At 43.3% G+C, this 13,149-nt stretch overlaps 1 protein-coding gene across 4 annotated transcripts in view; it reads right to left on the bottom strand.

Moving 5' to 3' along the window:
* Positions 1-2,309: 2,309 nt before the first annotated feature.
* The window catches only part of GHR (growth hormone receptor), a 206,012-nt gene continuing 195,172 nt past the window's right edge, over positions 2,310-13,149 (bottom strand). For all 4 annotated transcript variants that reach the window (XM_036309526.1, XM_036309527.1, XM_036309528.1 and 1 more), the window contains 3 exons: positions 11,147-11,234; positions 5,585-5,654; positions 2,310-5,259 (listed from right to left, as the gene is read on the bottom strand). In XM_036309526.1, coding sequence (XP_036165419.1) covers positions 4,288-5,259; positions 5,585-5,654; positions 11,147-11,234 — 1,130 coding nt within the window. In that variant the 3' untranslated portion in view covers positions 2,310-4,287. The remainder of the gene's footprint in view (positions 5,260-5,584; positions 5,655-11,146; positions 11,235-13,149) is intronic.

Genomic DNA, 13,149 nt, shown 5'->3' with positions numbered 1-13,149 from the left:
AGAGTGAGTGGTTCAGAGGAGGGACTGATCCCTTAAGGTTGGCGGGAATCAGGGGGGCTTCATGAAGGAGACCTCTGAGCTGCGCCATGAAAGATGAGGTGAATGTCAACAGGCAGGACTGGTAAGCAGGAGCGGTTGGGGGGGCATGAGCAAGGACAGAGATTGGGGGCACACACTTTGTTCAAGGAGTGGCTGTGTCTCCTGCTATATCCACAGGGGGATCTTCTTACGTTCAAGTCAACATCCCCCAGACGACCACAGACCACACATGGCCGCAGTCTACTCAGGAGGATGCAGGACAGGAAGGGAGGTGGCACAGGGCAGCACCAGGCTTTCTGCTCTACAGTTGTAGTCATGGCAGCAGTCCACGCAGGTTGTTTATACAGCTGTCCAGTGTTTTCTTTCCCCATCCACCCCGCCGGACAGCTCTGGAGCAAAGGAGTTCTATTGGGCACTAAAGGAGGCCCCCCGCACCCCCCCAGGTTTAGAAGTTCTATGACTCATTGGAGCCAACAGCTCTTGGTGCAAACCCACAGGCATTGCTTCTAGGGTCCCCATAGGGGACATGCTCAATTACAAGCCACCATATTCAAGTCGCAAGTATGGTTTATCTCCAGGTATTAGGAGCTTCTCCCCATCCCGGTGGAATTTGCCAGTCAGAGATCATTTTAAACACGAGCACTTTTGCCTACGTAACATAGTTGACATAATACTCTTCTTCGATGTCCACGGGAGCAGAGCTTGAATGTTAAGCAAAGTTCAAGTTCTTTTTCAGTAGCTGTGCCCTTTACACTCAGCTCTTAAACAGGAAGCCTGCAAAGGCGATGGGGCACATTTTGTGGGAATTTGAGTTTGGATTAAGTAACATCTAGTGACATGAAAAGACAATTAGAATTTTGGTGTAAAACTAGGTCCATAAGTAAATATTGCAACATACGAACAGATTTTGGTGTTCGTGTGTCTTAGAACCCTGGAGAAGCTTAAACGCAGGAACACATGTGTAACCCTCTTCAACGTGATATGAACCCTCTGGAACAGAAAGGATTGTGCCTTTTCAGTCCATGGAAGGGATGGGCCTTTCCTTCCCTTCACTCCTGACTCCCCAGGTATGTTTATATGATAAACATACACTACCAAAGACTGGATGCTTAAAATGGTGACCCTTTGTTTTTTGTTTTTTTAAATATATTTTATTGATTTTTTTACAGAGAGGAAGGGAGAGGGATAGAGTTAGAAACATTGATGAGAGAGAAACATCGATTCAGCTGCCTCCTGCACACTCCCCACTGGGTATGTGCCCACAACCAAGGTACATGCCCTTGACCTGAATCGAACCTGGGACCCTTGAGTCCACAGGCTGACGCTCTATCCACTGAGCCAAACCGGTTAGGGCGACCCTTTGTTTTTTGGGCGTTGAAGCAGCATGTGTTCCAAACGCGCGCGGCAGAAGGCAGTGGGTAGAGAACGTTCTTTCTGTATTGAATGCAAACCCCCTGGGATTGTGAAAGGTGGTGGCAGCTTGCATCCCACTTGCTGAAGCAATGACTGATGGTTCCTTGGCCTTCTCAGAGCCATCCCAGACTCCAGCCGCCAGGACCCGGCCTGCACGACGAGGCTGTGGCTTAGTAGGAAGAGCCTGGTGCCTCCCGGGAGGAGTCAGCTTCCTGCCTCCACGGCTCTCAGGCTCCTGCCCTCCTGCCTCCCGCCTCCCTCCGGCCTGATTTCTGTCTGCTTCCCCTGGTGACAGGTAGTTGATGTGTGACTGGTCTGGGAGAGCTGATTTCCTCCTGCAGGCGACAGGCTCACGCCCCACTCTCTGCTCATTCTCACACACATCATGCAAACCGTAATGACCCACACACGGCTCTGGGAGCCCCTAAGGTCACAGACCCGCAGCCCAGCATGTTTGAGTCTGGTTCCTGATCCCTCATAGAGAGATGCCGGGAGCTGCCTCCTCTGCACAGAACAAAAATCCCCACGTCCATTGCCAATGTGTTTATTTTTTATGGTCTTAAAATATGTTTTTGTTGATTTCAGAGAAAGGGAGAGGGAGAGAGAGGTAAAAACATCAATGATAAGAATCACCCATCGGCTGCCTCCTGCACAGTCCCTATTGGGCATCGAGCCCTGACCGGGAATTGAACCCTGACCTCCAGGTGCATGGGTTGGTGCTAAACACTGAACAGCACCATCCTGGTGCCAATGTGTTTAAACCAACCATGCTCAGATCTCCTTGCAATGAGAACTCGCAGTGTGCAGCCTAGGTAAGGACGCTTTTCATGTGGGGTCGACAAGAGAAGCATACCATCTTGAATCCAAGAAAATAAATTTATTAAACTTTGAAGGAAAAAAATCCACAGACATAAAGAAAGTTAAATATAAATTGCAGGACACAACTAGTCATACTAGTGAATAATGGCTTGTGTGGCCAGCAAAGTACCAAAACGACATTCTGAGACTGATTGAGGTATTTAGCTATTTTTGGCGATAGAAATGTTGTCAGCCTATTGTGAAATAGTAAGATAGTTTTCCCAAACACACAGTTTTAAGTTGAATTAGGTTCTACGTCCATGAAATTTATATGAAACTAAATTATGTAGCTCTTATTGAAAACCATAGCAGCAAGGTAGCAGAAAATCTATGAAACATCTATTACAAAGTAACATGTTGAACTTTAAACACCCAATTCCAGCTTTTCACTGTCCTTGCAAGAAAGAGGGAATTTAAAATTACCAACCATTAGGCTATTTCCTAAAAAGGTCTGAGCTAAATGGCAAATACTATTGAAGTTAAAGCTAACTTTAAAGTTTCATTCACCTTTTAAAAAAATACTTAGTGTGAGAAGTATTCTTCATTGAGATAAGATTCTTCTCTTTTCTATAAACTTTTTGGGGAGCCATCCCAGTGCTCCTAAGAATGATGGTTAGGCTACTAAGGGATCGAACAATAATTCATAAATTACTCAGGCCCCTGGTTTTTCTTCAGTCGCCCTGCTTAGAGGCCAATCATTGCACTCAGAGGGGAAATAAAAATGATGAAACTTCTTTTACTATTTTAAATAAATCCTATACGAGGTTTGGTGAGGAAGGCGGTTTCTGCGATTGGCTCAAATAAACTGGGAGTTATCTGTGGGGGTTTAAAATCTTGTTTCTCGTTCACATAAATAATGAGTATGTGTCTGGCTACTGTCTGTGAAACAAACACCTATTTCTCACACTTCTTACTCCATTATGCGGTGAGTTTCATTTCGACCTGCTTCGACTTACAAAGTGCTTCCTGTACCTATTCCCTTCTCAGGTAACTGGGGAAGAAAACCCAGCTGTGTCTGAGGGCAGCCCGCTGCCCAGATTCTAGCGTTTTCTTCTTCCTCCTCAGTGTGAACCAGCTATAAGTCCTACTTCTAGTACGGAGTGCTCTGACACGAACCAAAATTTGGGTCAGGAAGGGGTTTCTGTTTGTTTTTTTGGTTCACGAAAAGTTGGCCTGTGCAAACATTTTCAAGTTTTCTAAATGAACAAATATTTGTTTAAAAATTCAGCTAAGACCATCATGTTCCAATGATGTGGGTAACTACAATCATTGTGGAGGTGTGTAAGGAGCTGGGGGAGGTATCAAAAGGGCCTTGTAAAAAACTGGCTTGTTTTCATTAGGTGCCTGGGACCAAAGCCTCAGACTGCAGTTGCTACAGTCTTCAGATGGTCCCCGTGAACTTCAGGACACAGTGGGCAGTGTAGTAAAAAATAGCCATGCTTGAAGTGTAAATTATTAAAAATATCTTTATCAGTTTTATGTCAAAATAAAATTTTCCATATCCAAACTATTTTTTGTTCTCTTACGTATAATTTTAGCTCCCAATCACGTAAAAAAGTAGCCTGTGCTTTAATTCGCATTCGAGTTTCCCGAACTGCAAAGGCCACCTGATTTTTCGCTTTTTCAAAAAAAAAAAAGCATGATTTACTTGACATTAACGACACAGCCATTCAAAGCTCAGCATCACAAAATGAACACCCACAATAACAGGACGATCACTGCCACAAAACAGTCTTGGAGACGATTCTTGAAGGTATTTACAATTCACAAGGGGAATATCTAGCTGATTGTTTTTTTTCTTCTTCTTCTTTTAATATCATGTGTCGACAATTCAGGAAAAGGCATTTAGAATCCACACTCCCCGCCCACCCCCCTCCCACCGTTCCAGAAGGTTTAAACATGGTTTTGGTTTAAGCATTCATGCCCCAGCCCTCTCTTGGCCATTAAATACTTAGCTCAGGGGAAATCAAAGACAGGCTACGGCATGATGTTGTTCAGCTGGTCTGTGCTCACGTAGCCACACGACGAGAGGAACTCCTTGTCCGGCCGGGGCAAGGCAGTGGCGTTGAGGACCAGGCCCTGCGGAGACTGGACTATATGGATGGAGGTATAGTCAGGGACGGGCATCGCGGAGCCCGGGGCCGGTCCCGCTGTCCCAGCCCTCCGGGCAGTAGTGGTAAGGCTTTCCGTGGTGATGTAAATGTCTTCCTGGTTAAAGCTCGGCTCTCCACGTGCTGCCACCTCCACGTGAGGGGCCACAGGGATGCACTTTTTGGCGTCTGCCTCGCAGAAGTAGGCGCTGTCCGTGATGAAGTTTGCTTGGCAGAGCGAGGCCACCTCTGGGTGCGCGTCGCACTGGGGTATCCCTGCCTTATTCCTCTGGCCCGGGGAAAGGACCACACTCCCTGCGGGTGTGATGTCGCTCACCTGGGCGTAAAAGTCAATGTTTGCCAGTGGACTCGGACTGTGGAGCGGAGCATGGGCAGCGTGGTGAGCTGACTCGGTTTCACCGAGGGGAAGCGGTCTGGCTTTGCCTTCCTCTGCCAGGATAACACCAGGCTCCCCAGCCGCTGGGGGAGCGTCCCTACCAGGCGGGTTGTTTTGATTCTTCATGTCAAGGCACAAGAGATCTGCTTCCCCTTTTAACCTCTGTGGCTGAGCAGCCTCTGAGGTACCGTCACCCCCGTCACTGGCATGGAAGTCAGCCTCCAGAATGTCAGGGTCGTAACAGCTGGTTCGGCCAGAGTCATCATCCTTCGCCCCTAGGATGTTAAGTAATTTCTGATGGTCATGGCTGAGGAGTCTGTCTGTGTCCGACCCTTCAGTCTTTTCATCAGGGTCGTCAATATCGAGCTCAATGAATTCAACCCAAGAGTCATCATTGTAGAATTCAGGCTTGTAGTTGTCATGAATGGCCAAGATGGTGTTCACCTCTTCTAATTTTCCTTCCTAGGAAACAGAAAGAAAAGGAAGATCTATGAAAAGAAACTCACAGTGCTTAAGTGAGTTAACAAATAACATTAAGAGAATAATTATGGTTATAATTAAGGCATGAGTAACAGAACCACATAGTAAAAATACGTATTAGTGAAGAACTTTTAAATATATAAGACATAATTTTAGAAGATGTAATATTAAATTTTTTTTTTCTTCAGAAGAGGTACAAAAAATGGAATGTGTTACATGTAGCTTGCAAAAGCCCTCAACACAAGACAATGTTTTACAGATATCATTCAATTAGTGTTATCTATAACTTAGATAATTTATTAATTACCTTGAAGAGATCTGGATCAATTCCTTTAATCTTTGGAACTGGAACTGGGGGCAGAATCAGCATCTTAATCCTTGAAGACAATTAAAATTTTGGTGTGATATATCTTAAAAGTTGTACACTCTCTTATTTCAAAAGATAGAAATAAAATAGTGGCAGTGCTATTATTTCAAATATCTTAGTCCTTTATAAGTGGAACATGAGAAAGAGCATGAAAATATTAAGCAGTAAATGATGAGGGAAAACTATAGAAGAAAAAAAGAACAAAACGATAGCAACAAAAAGCCCCTATCTGAAGTCAATTTAAATAAAACATGGCTTTCCTGTAATCTTTTCCCCCTTAATGCCTTTTATTGACAGCCAGCGTTAGTATTTGGGAGTGAGAAATTTGATTTCTTCTAAAGCCAATTTCCATTTCAGTTATAAGAAAGGTAATGATACAGCACTTCACGCCAGTAATTTGCAGAGAAAAGGCAGGCAGGGACAGAGAGAGGGAGGGAGACAGGGAGAGAGGGAGAGGGGGAGGGAGGGAGGAAGGGAGGAAGGAAAGAAGGCAGGAAGGAAGGAAGGGAGGAAGAAAGGGATCGCCAATCCACATGGAGCCAAATTGGGGTGGACTGGGTAAGTGTGCACCACACAGCTCACGTCAATGATGAGATTATATAAGATGATCTCATTAGCCACAGTGTCACTGCAGGGTTCATTTCAGTTGGGACCCACTACATTTGAGCTATTTCTAACTAATCTGTATTGCTTTATATACACAATTCTATGATGCAGTTAAATTTTCTGTTCCAAATATTTAAATTATTTTTTGACCATAATTCATTTCAATATCTATGCTGCCTGTTTTGTGCCTTATTGTATCACTAGCACTTAGGACAATTCTTGGCACATAGGCAATGCTCAACAAACATTTCTTAAGTAAATTTGAATAAATTATTTATCTATTTTGTTACTAGTGTAACTGGAGGTTTTGTTTGTTTGTTTGTTCCTTACCCAAAGATATTTTTCCATTGATTTTTTAGAGCAAGGGCAAGACAGAGAAAAATATCGACGTGAGAGAAACACATCAATTGGTTGCCTCCTGCATGTGCCCTGACCGAGGCCTGGGCAACCGAGGTACATGTGTGTCCTTGATTGGAATCGAACCCAGGACCTTTCGGTCCTCAGGCCAATGCTCTATCCACTGAACCATCTACGGTTAGAGTTTGTTTTAAAATCAACATTGTAGCTCTAGAATAAAGCTTGGAGATTAAAAATTTCAACCAACTCATTTTATTGTTTTTTAAAAAACCTAAGCGTCAGAGATGTCACCATTGGGCAGGAATGGCAACCTGACAGCTGATATTCACTCAATGTGAATGGACAGTTTAGTCTATTCAACAGGGAGCTCCTTTTCTGAATATTTCCATTGCTTTTTTTTTTTTTCTTACCTAACTGAAGGGATAAACCAAATTTCATTTTATTAGTTGTTTTGACTAGCCTCCATTAGGGTTACTCATTGGGGCAAGTATTAAAGCAAACTGTTACTGATGAATACAAGATAAACAATATAAATTATTAATGGTAACTGCCATGTTTTGAATGCCTCTGATAAAGCAGGTACTGATGGGTACATCTTGCACTAAACTATGGGCCGGCAAATTATGGCCTGTGGGTGAACCTCATCTGCTTTCTGTTTTCTTATAGTTTTTAAAAAAATTACATTTATTGGGATGACGTTGGTTAATAGGATCACAAAGTTTCAGTGCAGATTTCTGTTATGAGATCTGCATATTGCACTGTGTGCCCCCACCCCATCCAAAGCTAAATCATCTTCCATCGCCATATACCCTCTGTTTTTATAAATAAAGTTTTATTGGAACACAGTCATATTCATCAGTTTCCATACTCTCTATGGCTGTGTTGGCTATGACAGAGACTGCATGACCCAGGGAGCCCAGACACTCAGCATTCGGCCCTTTATAAAACGGAACACTTCATGCAGTCCTTACAACTACCAGGGAGGGAGAGGGCCTTCTGTGGAGAGAGTCAGAGGTTCAGGGCAGGTGTTCAAGTCATGCATTAATATTTGGCACAGCTGGGCTCAAATCTAAGTCACCCGGCAGAACCCGGCCTTTGCCCCTGTGGTGCTGCTCTTGTCCAGTTCTGCATCTCTAAATGGATGTTTCCATTGTTTGAAACATACAGAAACGTACCATAACCCTAATCAGAGGAAGCAAAGAGCCCCAAGTGTCTAGCGCTTGATCTTTACGTGTGCCTCCCTTTTTGGAAGAGGCTGATACACGGAAGCACGTGTTGGTAGGTAGCTTTCTGGGAGTTGCGGTTGACCTGATGCCAGGGTGCCCAATCCTGTGGCCCACAGGGCCCAAGAATGTCCTGCCTGTGAATGAGACAAGACAGTGGCAACGCCACAGGGAGAGATGGGCATGGTGACAGACCAAAGAACGCCCTTCCCAGATGGGACAGCTGGGCCCCTGCTTCGGCGTAGGTTGCCAGAGGGTCCCATCAACCCAGTTTCGCTAGATCTTCCAGTTTTTAAAGACAATCTGCAAATATGACTTTCTATGTGGAAACTCCATCTTTTTGTACAACACTCTGTAGCAAAATCTTTACTTCAAAATCAAAACAACATCCAGTAACAGGTCGGCAGGCTGGTTTCGGCTTTCTGTGTGCCCCGCTGTTTCACGCTGACTCTGTTATTATTTCTTTCCTGATTAGTAACAGCTCCAAGGCTGGGGGCGAGTCACATGGAGGGAACCACAGAGTCTAGAACAGAGATGACCCTGGCATGAAACTATGTTTGTGACTTTGCTATCCTCTTATTGAAATCCAAGTCACAGTGCAAGTTTTGCGAGCATGGACTCCATTATCTGGACTTGAAAAAGGAGAAGTGGATTCAAAACTTCAAGCAAAGACACGGAGGCCCTGAAGCGCCTCCCAGCCTAAGGCTCTGGGAAGGCTCACAGGGCACCTCAGTCTAATTACTGTTCCAATTGCTAGCACTACATGTTCTTTCCACACCTGCTGGCCAATGTGGTCTACCATTTCTTACTTCCATTAAATCACGGAAATTTAGATGACGATAAGGGTTTTTATGGGCAAATGAAAGAAAACATGTACTTCTTTTCTGCAAAGAACTTACATTAGCACAGGAAATCTGGAAGTACAAAACCATTTCTAAAACTGTTACAATTTGATGGTTTTGAACAAACTATAGGTAAGAACTTCATTCATAGAAAACGCTTTTCTGAAAGAGGTTAATATACTTTCTTTGAAATCCTATTTTTTAAATATATTTTTATTGATTTCAGAGAGGAAGGGAGAGGGAGAGAGAGATAGAAACATCAATGAGGAGAGAATATCACTGATCCCAAAACCCAGCATGTACCCTTGACCAGAATGGAACCCGTGACCCTTCAGTCTGCAGGCTGACACTCTATCCACTGAGCCAAACCTGCTAGGGCGGAAATCCTATTTTTGGAGAGTGTTATTTTTTTCTTTGAAATATTATTAGCTAATATATTTAAACTAACTAACATTTATTTAGCTTTCACAATGACTCAACATCGACAGCTAATATCAAGAGGAAATTACTTTATATACATCAGGGTTTTATAGGCTGCAGTTCCATATAAACTAGCCCTTCAACTGTACAGATCAATGAATTAAAATTAATCAACAAAATAAATTTGTTGTTGGCGTTACTTAAATATATAAATTAATTAAAGGTCTAAAAATGTATTTAGCCCAGCTGGTATGACTCAGTGGTTGAGCATCGACCTATGAACCAGGAGGTCACGGTTTGATTCCCGGTCAGGGCACATGCCTGTGTTGTGGGCTCGATCCCCAGTGTGAGGTGTGCAGGGGGCAGCCAATCAATGATTCTCCTCATCACTGATGTTTCTCTCTCTCTCTCCCTCTCCCTTCCTCTTTGAAATCAATAAGATATATTTTTAAAAAGGTATTCATTCTTTTACTATTTTCCCCTAAAGAAGTAACAGTTGTGTTTGTAAAATGGACATGTTGCTAGGAAGTGAGGTGCAAAATGAACTTCCGCAGTGAGAATTTTGCTTCCCCACCGGCCAACACTGTAAAGCCACTCTCCCACAGGAACCCTTGCAGATTCCCCTGGAGACGTGGCAGGCTCACTCTAGAACTCCAGATGCTGAGCATTCGTCCTGCTACTCCCGTTCTTTTGAGGTTGACAAATGCTATCCATACAACTTCAAATATCAAATTAGAAAGCTTTTACATATCTTCACATAGACCACATTTTGATTTGCAGATGCCTCTTGGCTTGTCCTGGGGGAACTTGTCTGCTGTTCTGGGTGGGATGACTGACCATCTCGGTTTGCCTGGAACTCAGGAATCTCTCAGGACACTGGACTTCTAGTGCTAAAAACAGGCAAGTCCCAGGCAAACTGGGAGTGTTGGTGACCCTAGTTCTAGGGGACGGAGCTAGATTAACTCATGGGACTCTAAAAATATTCTAAATGTAAGAAAACTGGCAATCAGGATCAATAATTTTTCCTAAATATTGTATGAAAATTTCTTGTTGTCTGCACCGAGTTTCTTTCAGAAAGAAACACAGAATTACAGATCTTACAACTTCAGGGAATTTTAATGGTCACAAAATCGACCATAATACCCATGAGAACACGAAGACCCAGAGAGGTTAAGGAATCACCCAGGCCAAACACAGTGGCAGAATAACATCTGGAGCCCGAGTCTTTTACCTCCCAGAGAACACAGACAGAACTCTCTTCAAGCTTAGAAAGAATTTAAGCTGTGTTGACACATGAGTTTGAAATAGCAAATCGTAAGTATCCAAATAATTTAGAAGTGTTTTTTAAAAAATATTTTTATTGATTTCAGAGAGGAAGGGAGAGGGAGAAATAGAAACATCAATGATGAGAGAGAATCACTGATCAGCTGCCTCCTGCATGCCCCCAGTGGGGATCGAGTCTACAACCCAGGCATGTACCCTAGACCAGAATCGAACCCGGGACCCTTCAATCCGCAGGTCCACTCTCTATCCACTGAGCCAAACTGGCCAGGGCAGTATCCAAATAATTTAAGTAAAACTTGAAATTACTTGAAATTGCCATGCTAGGAAATCTGAAAAGGGTGTATTAGACTGGTTTATCTCGGTGGCTTTAGTTTGCCACTTCAATTTGCTTGTACATCAGATTAGGACACTGTGAAGCTCAGCCAAAGGCACAGAGCTCCCGGTGGTCTCCTGTGAACGTGTCACCTTGTTCAGGACTGTGAAGGGGCGAGGAGGCGGCTCTGAGAAACAGCCTTGTTAGGAGGTGCATGCCCAGGTGTGCGGCCTAGCCTCTGCGTGTCCTGCACAACGTCCCAGAGAGAAGGCCAACCTGCGAACCCTCTCTGACGCACACGTCAAAGTGGTAAATATATAACTGAGGTGACATTTTCTTGGGTTCATTACAATTTTCACTCATGATTTGCAAAAGAAAACACCAAATAACGAATGGAAAAACACATGGAAATCCAAACAACTGGCAGAAACATGAAGGCACACTATGTCACACCTACCTTTGCTGCTTAGAAAACATGAATAAAAATATCACCGTCAGCCCAAACATTCCAAAGATAATAATTAAGAACCACGGGAACCGGAAATCTGAAACACAGGAGAACCAAGAGCTGAAGTTGACATTGCATTTTCTTTTTTCATATAAACATATTCCCTAATTTGTATCCATTAGTAGTCAGTGCTTTCACTGATGATCACTGAAAACAGAACACAACAATTTAGAATAGTGGTCTGTTCTGTTCCTTTCACATTAAAAAAAACAAAAACAGCAGCACACAGCTTAAGCACAGCCCACGTTGTAAGGAAAAACTGCTGTATGTGTCTCATATGTTCAGGGGTGTCACTGGGGGCTTCAGCTCCAGCAAACAGGGCTGCTGAGCAACATGGGACTTTACCTCAATACCGTCTACTTGGTTCCTTTTTTAAAAGTGTGGTGAGAGTTTTTATCCTCCAGACTGAGAATCTATCAGAAAGACGGGGGCAGAGTTTTTATTGATTTTCTATTTTATTTTGAATATTTTTATTGATTTCACAGAGGAAGGGAGAGGGAGAGAGAAACATCAATGATGAGAATCACCAATGATGAGAGAGAATCACAGATGGGCTGTCTCCTGCACACATCCTATTGGGGATGGAGCCCGCAACCCGGACACATGCCCTGATCAGGAATCGAACTGTGACCTCCTGGTTCATAGGTTGACGCTCAACCACTGAGCCACACTGGCTGGGCAGAGATTTTATGGTTGAACCACAAAGGAAACTTTTTAGACTTGCAGAGCTTATCATTTCACAGCCTCAAAAACTCCTTGGACGGGAGATCACTTTGGGGGCTCCCTCCTTCAGATTTTCATGAACTCTGCAGCAGACTTCGGGAAATCGGTTTCTAGAATTTCTATTTTGTTCCTTTAACACAAGTGCCTTGAAGCTGGTCCCCAGCCTTCTTACTGCACTGGTGGAGGTTCACTGTGTTTTCATTAAGAAGGGCAGGTGGTACTTACTTTAATGTTGCCTTATTTAAAGGAGGCCTTTCTACTGCGATATGCTTTCCTTATTTTAATGTTCTTGTTCACTTACTAAAATCGCCCCGGGAGATATTATGGGTGTTACGGAGAACCAGTGGGAAAGAGAACACCACCTGCGTCTGGTGGCATTTTTAGTTTTATGTAAATGACATGTTCAGGAACAGAGCATAAAGCTGGTGCTTTGTTTTCTTCTTCTTTTTAACATGGAAGAAGAAGTCAGTTAAAATAATCTATGTTAAACGAATGAAATGCCATCACAATAAGCTTAAGGGCGTGTGGCAAGTGTGTTTTATAAACCAGAATTTCATCATATCAAATTGTTTGAAACAGCAAGGCTGTTGAATAGAGCTTAGGAAAAAAAATGGAGGTATAGACATTTTGACTCAAGTGCTATTTAGTATCATGGATGCTACCTGTACGGTAAATGCAGAAATACACATTTCATTTCTCTGTAGCCTGTGATTGTCCTTTAACAAACCTCAGCTCCTCCCACGGCCCATAAACTTCATCCTTAATGGAGATGAGCTATAGCCCATTCTCATTCGGGAGTGATAACCTTTTACACACATAATATCAAGCACTGTATTCCAACACTTGAATTCTCTTACTATGAATTCACAGGCTTCATGTCTTTAAACTTTCATTATCTGTGTATTTCTCTTGTACGTGATCTCCAGATGTTCCAGGCATAACTGGCCACTACTTACTACGACTTCTCCAGGTAAAAGCCACACCCGAGCTTTCTAACATCCAACAGCACCTGCCTTCGACCACCTGTGCTGACTCAGTGTTCGGCTTCCTCTTAGATGCCACGTCGTGCATCCACCTCAGAGATGCAGAATTTCTTCATTATGTATTTGAAAACTATTTTTTTTCTGATTATAAATGCAAACAACTCACTGTAGCAAATTTTAGAATTATAGAATCACCTGAAATTCGGATATCTGGAGATAACCCTCATTAACACCTTCCCCTCTGTA

The sequence above is a fragment of the Myotis myotis genome, unplaced genomic scaffold (assembly GCF_014108235.1).
Source record: "Myotis myotis isolate mMyoMyo1 unplaced genomic scaffold, mMyoMyo1.p scaffold_m19_p_5, whole genome shotgun sequence".
NCBI classification, from domain to species: domain Eukaryota; kingdom Metazoa; phylum Chordata; class Mammalia; order Chiroptera; family Vespertilionidae; genus Myotis; species Myotis myotis.
Note: the sequence above shows the minus strand (reverse complement) of the source record. Positions and strands in the feature narration are given on the sequence as shown.